The sequence below is a fragment of the Sander lucioperca genome, chromosome 18 (assembly GCF_008315115.2).
Source record: "Sander lucioperca isolate FBNREF2018 chromosome 18, SLUC_FBN_1.2, whole genome shotgun sequence".
NCBI classification, from domain to species: Eukaryota; Metazoa; Chordata; class Actinopteri; order Perciformes; family Percidae; genus Sander; species Sander lucioperca.
In genome coordinates, this window is record NC_050190.1 from 1,701,381 (window position 1) to 1,714,428 (window position 13,048).

Sequence of the window (13,048 nt, forward strand, 5' to 3'; positions counted from 1 at the left end):
CGATATCACGCCATACTTCCTAACGCTCGCCGGCCGAAAGTTGCAAGGGTGGTTTTTCCTCTCACAGGTGCTAGGGGGGAGCAAGATGACCACCATTCAACCCGAAAAAAAGTCTTATAACCATTCCAATGACTCCGAAGCTGTTCAGTTAAGGTAAATTAAGCTAAAGAAACTGCATAGTTCCCCTTTAAAGTACAGCCCACCTTTACGGAAGCTAAAGTGTAACATTGTTATTCTACTCTGTAGTTGTGCAGTTTTTAGTCAATCAAGATTGAGAAACATCATTCTTGACTTTGGGAACAGTAGTTTGTCAAGATAATTTTAACTTATGCCTCATTTCCACTGCATGGTTCTGCTCGACTCAACTCAGATCCTTTTCTCCATTTCGTTTTTCGGACAGTACCCCCTCCAGTGTAGGTGGGATTCTCAGTTGATCGCCATAGCGACACAATGTGAAACTCTGACATAATCTTCAATGCAACGTTCGCTGAATCCTTTCATTAGGAACGTCTGCACTTCGCCAATTGTACGGCGCAGTGTATACAAAAAATTGCGGCCGCTATTGACGGTATCTTCACTATTTTAAAATGGCGGGTTGGTGCAGGATGTCCATCCCGTATCATGCTAGTGACAATTCCCTGTCAGTGGTCTGCCGTGATTTACCCTCCACCTTCTAGTATCGGCTCAGCTTGCTTGGAACCTCCACCGAGGGGGTACCAAAAAAAGTACCTTGGCTGCGGTGGATTAGTACTTTTTGCCTAGGAAGGTTCCTAACAGACTGAAATGACCCAGAAGTAATGTGGCAGCCATGATAAGAGCTGTTCGAATTCTCTAAGTGGTAAGAAAAAGTCCTTTAATTATCCTCTCTATTATCTCCAGTAGCATAAGATACACTGGACCATCCTTTATGAAAGGAAAGGAGATAATGCCCTCCCACGGCAGCGTAATTTAAAGCAATGTATAACCATCTGACCATTCATAATCAAAATGTTAAGGTGCGCAGTAGCGCCGGCCGAACATTTTATTATGAGACATTGCTACAGATCTAATGATAATAATGATAATGTACTTTATGGCAATATTTTGAGTGGTTTAATAAACCGGTTAATGCAAGAACTTTACTCTCATCTCAGACTCGTAGTGGAACGTTACAGTGAGCTTGTGTATACAGAACTGTCAATAAACCGATCTCTGAATGCAAAGTCACACGGCGCACCAGACATTGGTTTAATTTTATCATCAGAGCAGCATCCGAAACAAGTTCACCTGTTCGCCCCTCAGTGGCTTATTTCAATATATATGTTTGGTTGAACACTACAGACATGACTAAATTATTTTTGACCATTTGTGAAAGTATAATTATTGTGTGAGAAGGCGTGGATCGGCTCCGATGGCAACCGAATGAATTCAATTAAATCATCCACCCACACCCACCAGCCCAAATAAGTTATTTTCACGCCCCCTCTGCAGTCACTGTAGGCCGTTACTTTTTAAAATGATGAATTGTAGTGATGTGCAAGTGTTTTCTTTAACTATTTACTTGAATAAGAGAGGCTGCTTTCAGTTATTGTAAACGTTGTTATGAATATGACAGAGAAAACAGAGCTAAACCTTTAGCTTATTAAAAAAATCAGCAGACAGCTCTGCTCTGTGATGTTTACAGTAGATTTGTAGGCCTAACACCTTATGCTTATCTTTCATACATTTAACAATTATTTTCATACGAATGCACTAATCGGTATTCATGTGGATAAATATGTGGACAGGAGGGTGAGTGTGAGCAACCAATAATGACAATAAACTTTAATTGCATAACACCTTTCATACAAGAAATAGCCTACAGCTCAGTGCTTTACAATAACAAAATTACATGCGAGTGCTTCACATGAACAGACTTTATGAATGTAGATTAAGATGGAAAATAAAATTGTGATGAAGTAATATTTTCCACCGGGTTGTCCACATTTATAGAGCCTGCATTAAACAACACGGTGAAAACGTACAGGGCGAAGTATCCAAATGCGATTTTTGTAGTCCACCTTCGGTGGTGTAGCTTCACCACGTATATAACATCCGCCATCGCATAATTATGTAGCCGTGTGCAAGTGCAGTCTCTGAGATTCTCTGAGCACTGCAGTTGTCTTTTACTAATTCCTCATGAATTGTCCTTCAAATCTTTCCTTGACCTCAGGACGTTTCCCATCGAGGTTAAGGACAATTAGTTAGTGAAGGACATAGGAGGTACTATCCACAACTTTTGCTAATGGAAAACCAAAAAAGAGGGAGTGGAGTTGAGTAGAGGTATGCTGTACCGTGCAGTGGAAATGCAGCATAAAGGTACACTTACTAACATTTTCTGGGGCTTTCAACCACATCTCATGGTCTACATCGGTAAATAGACGTAGCTCCGTTTTCCTAGAGTTGGTTCAGATTTCATCATGTGACCTACAATAAATATGGCAATTTGATCACTTGATACCAGGTGGTTGTATATGGGGGAGATGGTGACCTCTGTCTCTGTTCAGAGATGGTGTTAGATGTGAATGACTTTCTTGATCTTTCTCCAGCAGTCCCCTAACTCTGACCCCGATTGGGAAGAGGACTGGTAAAGGGGTCAAAGTTATAGAGTCAGTGGATATCTGGAAAAAGATTGAGGACATCCAATGTAAAAAGACGTTACTACTTTTACCCTATACGACTAAGGCTTGCCAGAGTCATATCTTTATTATATATACTCAACATTACTACTGATGTTTTTTTTTTCAAATACACATACCTATTACCTCTGCCCAGTTACAGTACAGTCCTACACTAAAATTCTACATCACCCACCTGAGTCTCATCAGTCCCTCCAGGATTTTGCAGCCTTTTTTTTTTAGATTGTTGTGGCCCAAAATGCCTGATTTTGCGGGAGCTCTTGTAAAAAATTATGATAAAAGTTGCGATGTTTTTTGTATTTTTGTTGCAATGAAGTTGCTAGAGCAGTGAAAATTGCAAAAAAAACTGGGTTTTTTTTGTATAGTTCTTTAAAAATAAAAAGGAAACTTGTTTTGGGCAGAATAAAATGACTCTGGGCTGAGTTTTCCTAGTAACCTTACCAAAAATGCTCAGGATGCTGCAAAAGTTGGTATAATATGAAAATGGCTGGTGGATTTAAGACAAAAAATAATAATTTATTGAATGAATCAAATTTGAACATATGTGTCAGTGGTTTTTCCTGGATCCACCGTGTGTGTTGTTTGTGTGTGTGTTTGTGTGAGTGCTCGCGTCAGTCGTGGAGGGAACTGAGCATCAGCCACATCCGCTGCAGAGAGCCGACAGGACTGAAACAGCAGCAGCTTTCAGCGACTTTAGAGTGAGAAATCGTTACAGCGTACATTGATGTTAAAATGTATACAGGTTGGCAGGATGGTCTGAAATGTTTTCTGTCTTTCACTGTACGTTTTGTTGGTAAATGTGAGATGTTCGAGTCACACACGTCTCGTCTTCATATCAGAAACAAGGAAATTAATTTGGCGACGTCCGTGTATTACCTCAACCCGTCAACCTTCGTCAGTGGCTCTCAGTGTCACATACTGATACAAAGTCTGGCACGTGGGACTGCTGGGATTGGTTGAAGTCGTGGGAAACTCCAGTTATTGGTCAAATTTGCGGAAAAGTTGTGGTGATTGGTCAAAATTGCAAGTCGCACCAAATTCACGGTGATTAGTTGAATTCGCATGAATTGTTGCGATCGAGACATCGCAAAATCCTGGAGGGACTGGTCTCATGTTTTACCAGTACTGCCTTTTACCAGTTTTACAAGTAATGCCTTTGTTGATCATCAGTAACGTGAAAACAACAAATTTGTCATTGTTGAATTAACCATGCCAAACTAGTGCATTTTTGGCCATTTCCACTTGTTGTACTTTAACAAACTCCTCCTAGAGAGTAAAGGGGGAGGGGAAAACCATCAGAATTGAAAAAGGAACTCTCTGCTGAGTTCAATGATACCTCACACAAGAGTCTACGGTTCAATAGTTATGAAAAGGGGCGAGGCTCAGAATGTAACGAGTTGGGATGAGAACGGGTTGCGTATCAAATGACGATATGAAAACAATGATTAATGTGAAAGCTGTATCTGGTAGTGAGGAACCTACAGAGAATTATCAGCTGAATCTGCAGCTCCTCTCAACGTTACGAGGCTCAAAGGGTAACTATCCTTTTTTTCAACCAACCCTATTTTCCTATGTTTTTGTGTCTAAGTGACTGATGGGAACAACATTTTTTGACATTGGTCCAGTATTAAGCAAGACCACTGCTTGGCAGTCAGCGAAACAAGCTACAATGTAAGTTAATAGGGCAATTGTCCAGCTTGTATTTACCTTCACAAAAGTGCTGGTTTTGCCACTGACAGACTCAGATTAATATTCTAAGTGTCTGATGACATTATAAAAGGATTTCTAAGGAGATCAACCTTTCTGGTAAAGAGTAAGATCCTTTTTTTAACATAAAAATATCTGCAAAATTGCGTTCGCTAAAGTCACCAGACTCCATGTAAACAAACAGTAATTTAAGCATCGTAAAATACACTACATTCAAAGTAAAAAAAAATGAAAAGCCGTTTTGGGTCATCTTTCCACTTTTCCAACATCCCAACTTTAGTTTTGGTTGAAATAAACACATAATTTACCAATTTAAATATGAAAATATATTGGCTCTATACACGCTAAAAGTATTGTTTTTTTAAAATGGAGTCTGGCGGGTTTAGTGCCTCAGAGCTGTTTCTGGTTAAACAGAGGTTTTAAAGGTCTATCTCTGAAGGGATCTTTTCCATAATGTTGTCAGATACTTAGAATAATAATGTAAGCCTTTCAGTGGCACAAAAGCACTTTCAGTGGACCAAATTGACAATACGCATTTGCCCCATAGGGTTACATTGCAGCCTGGTCTGTGGCTGCCGGTTACAGCGTTCACGCTTAATACTTGACCAATTTCAAAGATTGTTGCTCCCATCAGTCACTTACCCATACAAAAACATAGGAAAATAGGTTCCAGGTTGTAAAAAAAACCGAAATTACCCTTTAAGGTTACCTTGGAGTTCTCACGAAAGCACAATTTGAATTTGCTCAGCGAGTCACTCTGGCATTCAGTAATGATGCTCATTAACTATGCCCTTGTAGCTGAGCTGCACCAATCACATCAGTGTATCTAATATAGAGGCGAGCTAAACAGATGACGACAGCGCTGTGACGTCCAAGTCATTAGTAAACATTGCAAGATGGCTACGGATGAACACCAGTTGTTTGAAACGGCTTTGGCTGCTACAATGAACGAGTTAGACTTGGCTTTTTATCTAAAAGAGGAACAGAAGACTGCTCCAATCGTTCCTTTGCAAGAAGGACGTTTTTGCTGTTTTGCCGACCAGATGCGGCAAGAGTTTAATCTACCAGTTAGCTCCGCTGGTAGCTAAGCGTAGTGAAAACCCACTGGTGGTTGTGATTGGTCGTAGTGTTATCCAATTGCGTGCAGTGAGATTTTCAAATGCATGCTTGGTGCTGCCCCTCGACTTGGGCCATTTTCCTTACTCATTGCCAGACCCTTAATCTTTCGGATTTGGGTCTGGATTTCCAGGCTACTTTAAGGTCACTTTGAGACAAAACTCTGCAAAAGTTTACAGCCTGCCACGAGGTTATACTGCGTTGCTCATGAGGCTGCTAAAATAAAGTGCAGTGATTCAACTAAATGCTAGTGGACTCGTTATTCTCGAGTGATGATTGGAATCATAGAGATTTAGGGGACAGCCCTATATACAACCACTTGTTATCACCTGAACCAAATTCCATAATTAGGTTATTTGATGATACCGTGAAATGTGGTCAAAAGCTCCAAACAATAGTGGATGGACCTTGATTTGAGATTATTTTGTAACTGCATCAAACTTGTATTGCTTTTGTGCCACATACAGTACCACTAAAAACAAAACTATGTCCCTGCATAACTGTAGTAGAGTTGAAGCACAAAGTAGCTACACAATGTAATGGGAGAGTTAATGGACATTTCAGGTTATGATGTTTGAATTTTTGAATCAGTAAAAGTTAACAGTTATTGAGGCCACCCCTACAGCTAACACAAACTAAAGAGAGTAAGAACCTACGGCCAGTGCTTCCGTGTTGTTCATACAAAAAAATGTCATGTTGAAATTACCTCATTTTAAGGCAGTCGGACAAAAACTCGAATAAACTGTCATCATCTTCTGTTTCATTGAGTCCGCAGTGCTGCGTATGGCTTTCTTAGTGATCACTGGGTCACTCATCACTTCCTTTTGGTGACATCCGCAGATAATCACTGAAATGTAAACTTAGTACATTCACAAAGATTTAAAACACACCATAAAACAAATTTGTTTCCTAATAAGGGCTACAACTACATTATGACTAATAAAATTTGATAGTAAAGTACAATTTGATGGTAAAAAGAAACATTTTCATAAAGAAAGCAAAAATCATATTCCATTTTGGAATTTTGTCATATCGAACAGTTACCATTAATTTAAAAGTGTTTTTATAGGCCAATACTTTTATGTTTTGCTTGAAATTATTTTTTCCAGAAAAGGGAATAGAGGGCAGTTATTGTTCTTAACGCAGTAGCACACCCCAAAATGCACTAGAGAACATGATTGTCAACTCAAAGCATAATGGACATATATGGAGACAAACTGCAGTAATAAAGTAACCAATTCACAAGATTTTGACAAATTTTGGCTTTGTAGGAATAACATTCACCTAACTCCATTTAGTTTTTTTTTCTCTTAACCTAACAATTTGCTTGAACCGGTTCGTGGTGTTCCCCCTTTGCTTTCTTTCTATGCTGTAGGCCTCCGACTGTTTAAATGTTAATCTAAGTTTCAAACATAAAAAAGAAGCTAATTTTAGTCAAAAGCTCTTTTGCACAGAAGGGTGAGGGACACACTGGCAGCATTTTAAAACAAGTTCAGCAGCTGGATAAAACAGACGGAAAAGTTCTGCGACTTTGAATTCAAATTTTTTCAGCTTCTACTGTATATTTCTGAGCCATTTAAGAGACGCAAAAATAAATAAATAGAATCGGCTGTGGCAGTAAGTGAAATCAATTTATTCACTGTTCTCTTTGGGATTATCTTCAGTTCGACTGGCACTTAGATCGACCACTTCCCTTTGGCCCTTCTGGGTTGAACTCCTAATCGAGTCCGAAGCTGAATTAGCATCTTTGCTGACTTTCTCCTGAGTCTCCTCCTGCACTGGCTCTCCATTAGCCTCCATATCCATAACATACACAGCCTTCTCCCCATTCAGGATGTGACTGTGCTCCTCTGCCTGGATCTCCTGGCCCTCTTCCACCTCCTCCAGCTTGCGTAAAATTAGAGGACGCTTTGCATCTGCATCAGTATTCTCCAGCAAAGCGCTATCGCTTTCCTCATACACAGGCAACGGAGCACCCTCCTCCAGCTTCTTCTCAAAGTGCAAACGTTTGGCCCGTCCACTGGCAGACGCCTTCTCTAGGATCTGTTTCTCTGCGAGGTGGAGCTGGATTGCCATGCGAGAATGGAGAGACAAATCAGGTTTCTCCAGAATAGAGCGGTCCTCCTAGAAGAGACCAGGCCAGGAGTTAAAAGGTAGAGAAAAGTGAAGAAAGAGGGAGGGAAACATAAGTAGGTTAAAAATGACAAATTCTAGTTCACATTCAATTCCTAAGTGCTTTTTTCAGATCTTCGAAAAGCTCACTCAACACCTTTCTGACTTCAGATTTGGGGGAGCTTGCATTCTACAATTTTTCTATCTTTCCGGAATCGTCAATCCAACAATTCCATTCAGTGTTTCCCACAGTTTGAGAATTTACTTGTGATGGTGGGTGGCGCAGGACGTGATGGCTGGGTTCAGTAATAAACTAATCAAACAAAGGCCTATTAACTATTTATTGAAAACAATGACTACAACACTAACAGATCATTTAGAAAATAACTTGAAACAACTAGAAGATGATACAGATACAGATGAAGTGTAACTTATGATGTGCAAGTGTCAATTAAATCTGGTTGGTTTGTCATAAATGTTATGCTTCAGCAGATAAAATACCTGATTACCCTGAGCCCAAATGTTATATGTATTAACAACTTAACATTAAAAACATAGCCTAACAGAAAGTTAACATGTTATTAGAAATCTCAATACTGTGCGCACGGCATGTCTCCTCCTAACTCCTGTTAAATCATATTACACTAAGGCTATCTGAAGTTAGTTGTTGTTCATTTAGTTTTTTATAGATCATAGTTTGTTTTAAAAAGTGGTTAGTGTCTTGTGTTTTGTACTATAACGTTACATGTGTCCTGTTGCACTCAAGATCTCATCTGAACATACATCTGTCATTCAAAAATCTTTGGATTGTAAACTTTTACAGCCAACTTAATAAAATGTTGGGTTTTATTTGGGCTTGAGTCTATAATTACAGCTAGACAAAGAACTTGAACCGGCTCGGTTAGCAGCGATTAGCTCTGGCTAGCAGTTAGCTCCGTTTAGCTCCAGTTAACTTCATTATAAAGATCAGTTTTGAGGGTGAACAGATGACATTGGGGGCGCTTTCACAGCGGTGTGGGTTTTTTTACGGTTTATTAGTACAGTTAATGCCACAGGAAGCCAGAACACTACAAGCAGCGTGTTACTACCAGCCTCTGAACCTGAAGTCAATCATTGGAGCTTTCATGCACACGGGAGGGGGGGAAGGCTGGAGGCCGCTGGTCTGTGTGCACTATAAAAATACATCGTTGGTTGGAGAAAAAAACTGTAATTCGGATTTTATCAACCTGGGCGGGGGCGCCCAAGTAGAACATATGTATGGGAAACACTGCCATTCAGAAGATGTAAACAGCAAACACTTTTTGCTTAAGACTTGTTAAGGACAACCATTCGTACAATCCAGTTCTTTTGAACCAAACTGACCCCCTGAGCACCCTGTTTATGACAACTTTCAATGGAAGTTAAATTGCAGCTGGCTGACCTGTGAGGTGGTCTTGTAGGTCTTGAGCAGCAGAGCAGCTCGAGTCTCAAGGAAAGTCCACAACTTGATCTCATTCTCCCAGCTGACAGGGAACTCACTTTTGCCCAGGGTGAAAATCTTATTGATGGCCCGATCTCCAAACAGATAGTCCTTCAGTTCCTCTGAAATCAAACTAAATATTAGCATCTCTTCAAAAGAAACCAAAGCACAAATGCAAGCCATTAGAGAAAAGTAGTGAAGGTGAGGGACACTGACTATAAAAGGTAATGGGTTTGTAGGACTCATGTCTTGTGACATGTCTTACGAACCCATTACCTTTTAGTCAATAAATATCCTGCAGAAAGGCAGCCAGTGTTTTCTTCCCATTAAAAAAACAGACAAAAGGTTTTAGACGCATACTTGTTTGCTGTCAGAGTAGAAGTCTTCATGGGTCCAAAGTTTTGGAACTGATCCCAAAAAGACCCATGAAAAACAAACCAAACTGTCATGCAGATATTTTACTTTTTAACAAAATAGACCCAATCTGAAATGGTCCTAATGACAATCAGAACCAGTCTGAAATAAGCTCAAAATAATTAGCCCTTATCTAACATGCAGTCAACTCAAACAGATCAAATTAACCTCTTAAGCCCTAACCCTCTGGCTTGGGCCCCTGCTCGAAAGTGACATTCCCAGAAGGAATGGAGTATATCTCTGCAATTACAAGGCTTATTTTAACATTCTTAGTATGATAATAACGTTAAAATAAGCCTTTCACTTTCTTTGTGTTGTAATTTTAAACTCTGGTTGATTTCTGAGGACTATGGTTAACTGCTCCTCAGATCTCTGCAGGGTAAATCCAGACAGCTAGCTAGACTATCTGTCCAATCTGAGTTTTCTGTTGCACGACTAAAACAACCATCGAAACTACACGTTCCACCAAAACAAGTTCCTTCCCGAGGCTATTTTGCAGCGGCACCGTGGCTCTGTCCGGCGCTTAGCGTCGCCCCAGATGATTGTGATTGGTTAAAAGAAATGCCAATAAACCAGAGCATGTTTTTCTCCCATCCCAGAATGCTGTGTGGACTAGCCAGACCCTCCTCCACAGCGCTGTGGAGGAGGGTCTGGCTATGCGAGACTGTAATAAAGGTAACACTTGTGAGATTTATGTAGAGGTGTAAGCATCGGTATATGTATTACTGGGTCAGAGTCAATAAAGATGGAACACAGCATAAATGAAAGATTTCATTTATGCCTAACAAAACTATACATTTTTAAAGTGAATATCTCTCTGGAATGATGCAGTTGCAGCCCAAAAGAAAGAAACCCATAGCACAACATCTAATAATTACCTGTGAAAGGATTGATGCTTATTAAGTGAAGCAGAGCAAAGTTAGAGAGGTTTCAGTAGAGGCATGTTTAGGCGAACTTTCCAAATGTGCCACTTTGCTGTCACTGTTTGTATTTATTCCATTTAAATACAGTGTTTCCTGCTTTGTTTTAAACAAAAAAAAGAAACCAGACCTATACATGTTCCCATTCAAATAAAAGCCATACAAAGGAAATGAAGTTTGGTTCTAACTTGCTCAGGCTGATATCTCGGGAATGCAATTTGGATGATTGACACCTCTATCAAACCGTCAGAGCCAATAGAATCGAGGGGGACATGTCAACAACTCCATTAGCCAACCACAAGGGGGCATATACAATGTAGCCTGAAAGAAGCCTTTTACTCAGCACCATCATGAGACGCCGCTGCTTCAAGTTAGACACCTCGTCCCGGAAAAGAAAATACCTGTAGACTGTCAGGAAGTATTTCAAAGTGACACAGAGACAACAGCAAAGGTAAGACAATGTTATGTTATGGCTGTATAAAGTGAAGTTAATTCTTTTCTTTTCTTTGCCTGCTATCTTGGTGTTTTTTTGTTGTAGAGTGATGACCTATACCATTGGAAACAGCAAATTTCCCCCTTCTCATATGAAATATCGTTTGTATGAAGTAAAAAATTAATGAAGTAAAAAAAACACTAACTCCACATAATACTCATGTGCACCGTGCATCTGTTTTTGCTATGTGCTCATTTAGTTGCTTGGTGTTGGAGTTGTGTTTTGTGTAGGTAAAAATGGCTATCATGGGCTTTTAGCCGAGCTTCTTCCCATTAAGTGGATGTGCTACATGAATATGATGCTACATGTTTAGTATGCCATTGTATGGTGTTTGTTGTGAGTTACATCACTACACACACAAAGAGACAACACCAACATTGGTAACAGCATGATACTCCACTACGGAGCCCCCCTGGTCCCACTTTGTCAAAAAAAAATTAATTATAACTATCTCGTGGCCTCAAGATAGTAACTTGTGGCCTCAAGATAGTATCTCGTGGCCTCAAGATAGTAACTCGTGGCCTCAAGATAGTATCTCGTGGCCTCAAGATAGTAACTCGTGGCCTCAAGATAGTAACTCGTGGCCTCAAGATAGTATCTCGTGGCCTCAAGATAGTAACTCGTGGCCTCAAGATAGTATCTCGTGGCCTCAAGATAGTATCTCGTGGCTCTAGATAGTAACTCGTGGCCTCAAGATAGTAACTCGTGGCCTCAAGATAGTAACTCGTGGCCTCAAGATAGTAACTCGTGGCCTCAAGATAGTATCTCGTGGCCTCAAGATAGTATCTCGTGGCCTCAAGATAGTAACTCGTGGCCTCAAGATAGGGTTTGGAGAAACATAACGGGGAAAGGGCGCCTTACGCGCCGGGAGATGGCCGCGGGGGACCCGCCACAATAATGGGATGGCGGAGGTTGGGTTTGGAGAAACATAACGGGGAAAGGGCGCCTTACGCGCCGGGAGACGGCCGCGGGGGACCTGCCACAATAACGGGATGGCGGAGGTTGGGTTTGGAGAAACATAACGGGGAAAGGGCGCCTTACGCGCCGGGAGACGGCTGCGGGGGACCCGCCACAATAACGGGATGGCGGAGGTTGGGTTTTAGGAGAAACTCTCTGCACTCTTTGCTTTGGGGAGAAAAGCTGCTCCATTGTGCATTCTCCTTTTATATACACTTATCTTGAGGCCACGAGATACTATCTTGAGGCCACGAGATACGTATCTCGAGGCCACGAGATACTATCTGAGGCCACGAGATAGTTATAATTAATTTTTTTTACAAAGTGGGACCAGGGGGGCTCCGTACTCCACAAATCAACAAGAAGCCATGGATTAAAAGACTGGCAAGTCTTAGGAATCAATGCACCTACTTTGTCTTACTTAAAGATAGATAAAGATAGAAAATCACATTTTTCTCCTGTGATGACGACGATACACCAAGAAACAGTACACCTTTCAATAAATCCAAATTAATTATTAATAGGGCTGTCACGTGACCTAATGGCGAGGTAGATGCTTGGAAAGAGGGCTCTGTAGTGTATTGCTATATTTATCCTTGAGAGATATATAGCCAGAGACATTTTTTGCTCAGCTTGGAGGAGAAATGTGAAAGCCAAAAATGTCAAAAGTCAGAAAACTAGCGGCCTGTGGAGATATTAAAGGTGCACTATGAGTTCCTGCATGACGTCACTTCTGTTGACGTTCCCTCCCCCATGCCATCTTGTCAGTGATTGGCTGGAATGTGTTTTGTTGTATTTTGGTGCACAGCCTGTGCCCCTAGTGTTTGTTTGACGTTTACGACCCCTGTGTTGTCTCCCGAGACCGGGCTTTTTCACAGTGTGTTCAGGGGGCAGGCAGCTAGCGGATCAAGGAGAGATGCCTACGATTTGAGACAAAAATGAAATTGCGTTGAAACCATGCAGGAACTCATAGTGCACCTTTAAGAAGCATATGCACCCCGGCAGAGATGTGGCTGCAAAGGGGGCAAAGATGGCGGTGTTGTGGCGCCCGGGGCAGATGAGCAACAGGCTGACAATGTGACGCCGGCAGACATTGGGAAAAATTTTGCAGCACTGGAGAAGATTGCATCCGATTTGGAGGGTTTAAAGAAAATTCGCTGCGCCACTGTTTCAATGGAGACAAAACTCTCCACCCTAATCACCAGAATGGATG

General features: G+C 41.0%; 1 protein-coding gene across 3 annotated transcripts in view; it reads right to left on the reverse strand.

The window, feature by feature from the left end:
* Positions 1-7,090: 7,090 nt before the first annotated feature.
* The window catches only part of setd3 (SET domain containing 3, actin histidine methyltransferase), a 55,737-nt gene continuing 49,779 nt past the window's right edge, over positions 7,091-13,048 (reverse strand). For all 3 annotated transcript variants that reach the window (XM_031280367.2, XM_035994797.1, XM_035994799.1), the window contains exons 12-13: positions 9,013-9,173; positions 7,091-7,604 (exon numbers count right to left, since the gene is read on the reverse strand). In XM_031280367.2, coding sequence (XP_031136227.1) covers positions 7,113-7,604; positions 9,013-9,173 — 653 coding nt within the window. In that variant the 3' untranslated portion in view covers positions 7,091-7,112. The remainder of the gene's footprint in view (positions 7,605-9,012; positions 9,174-13,048) is intronic.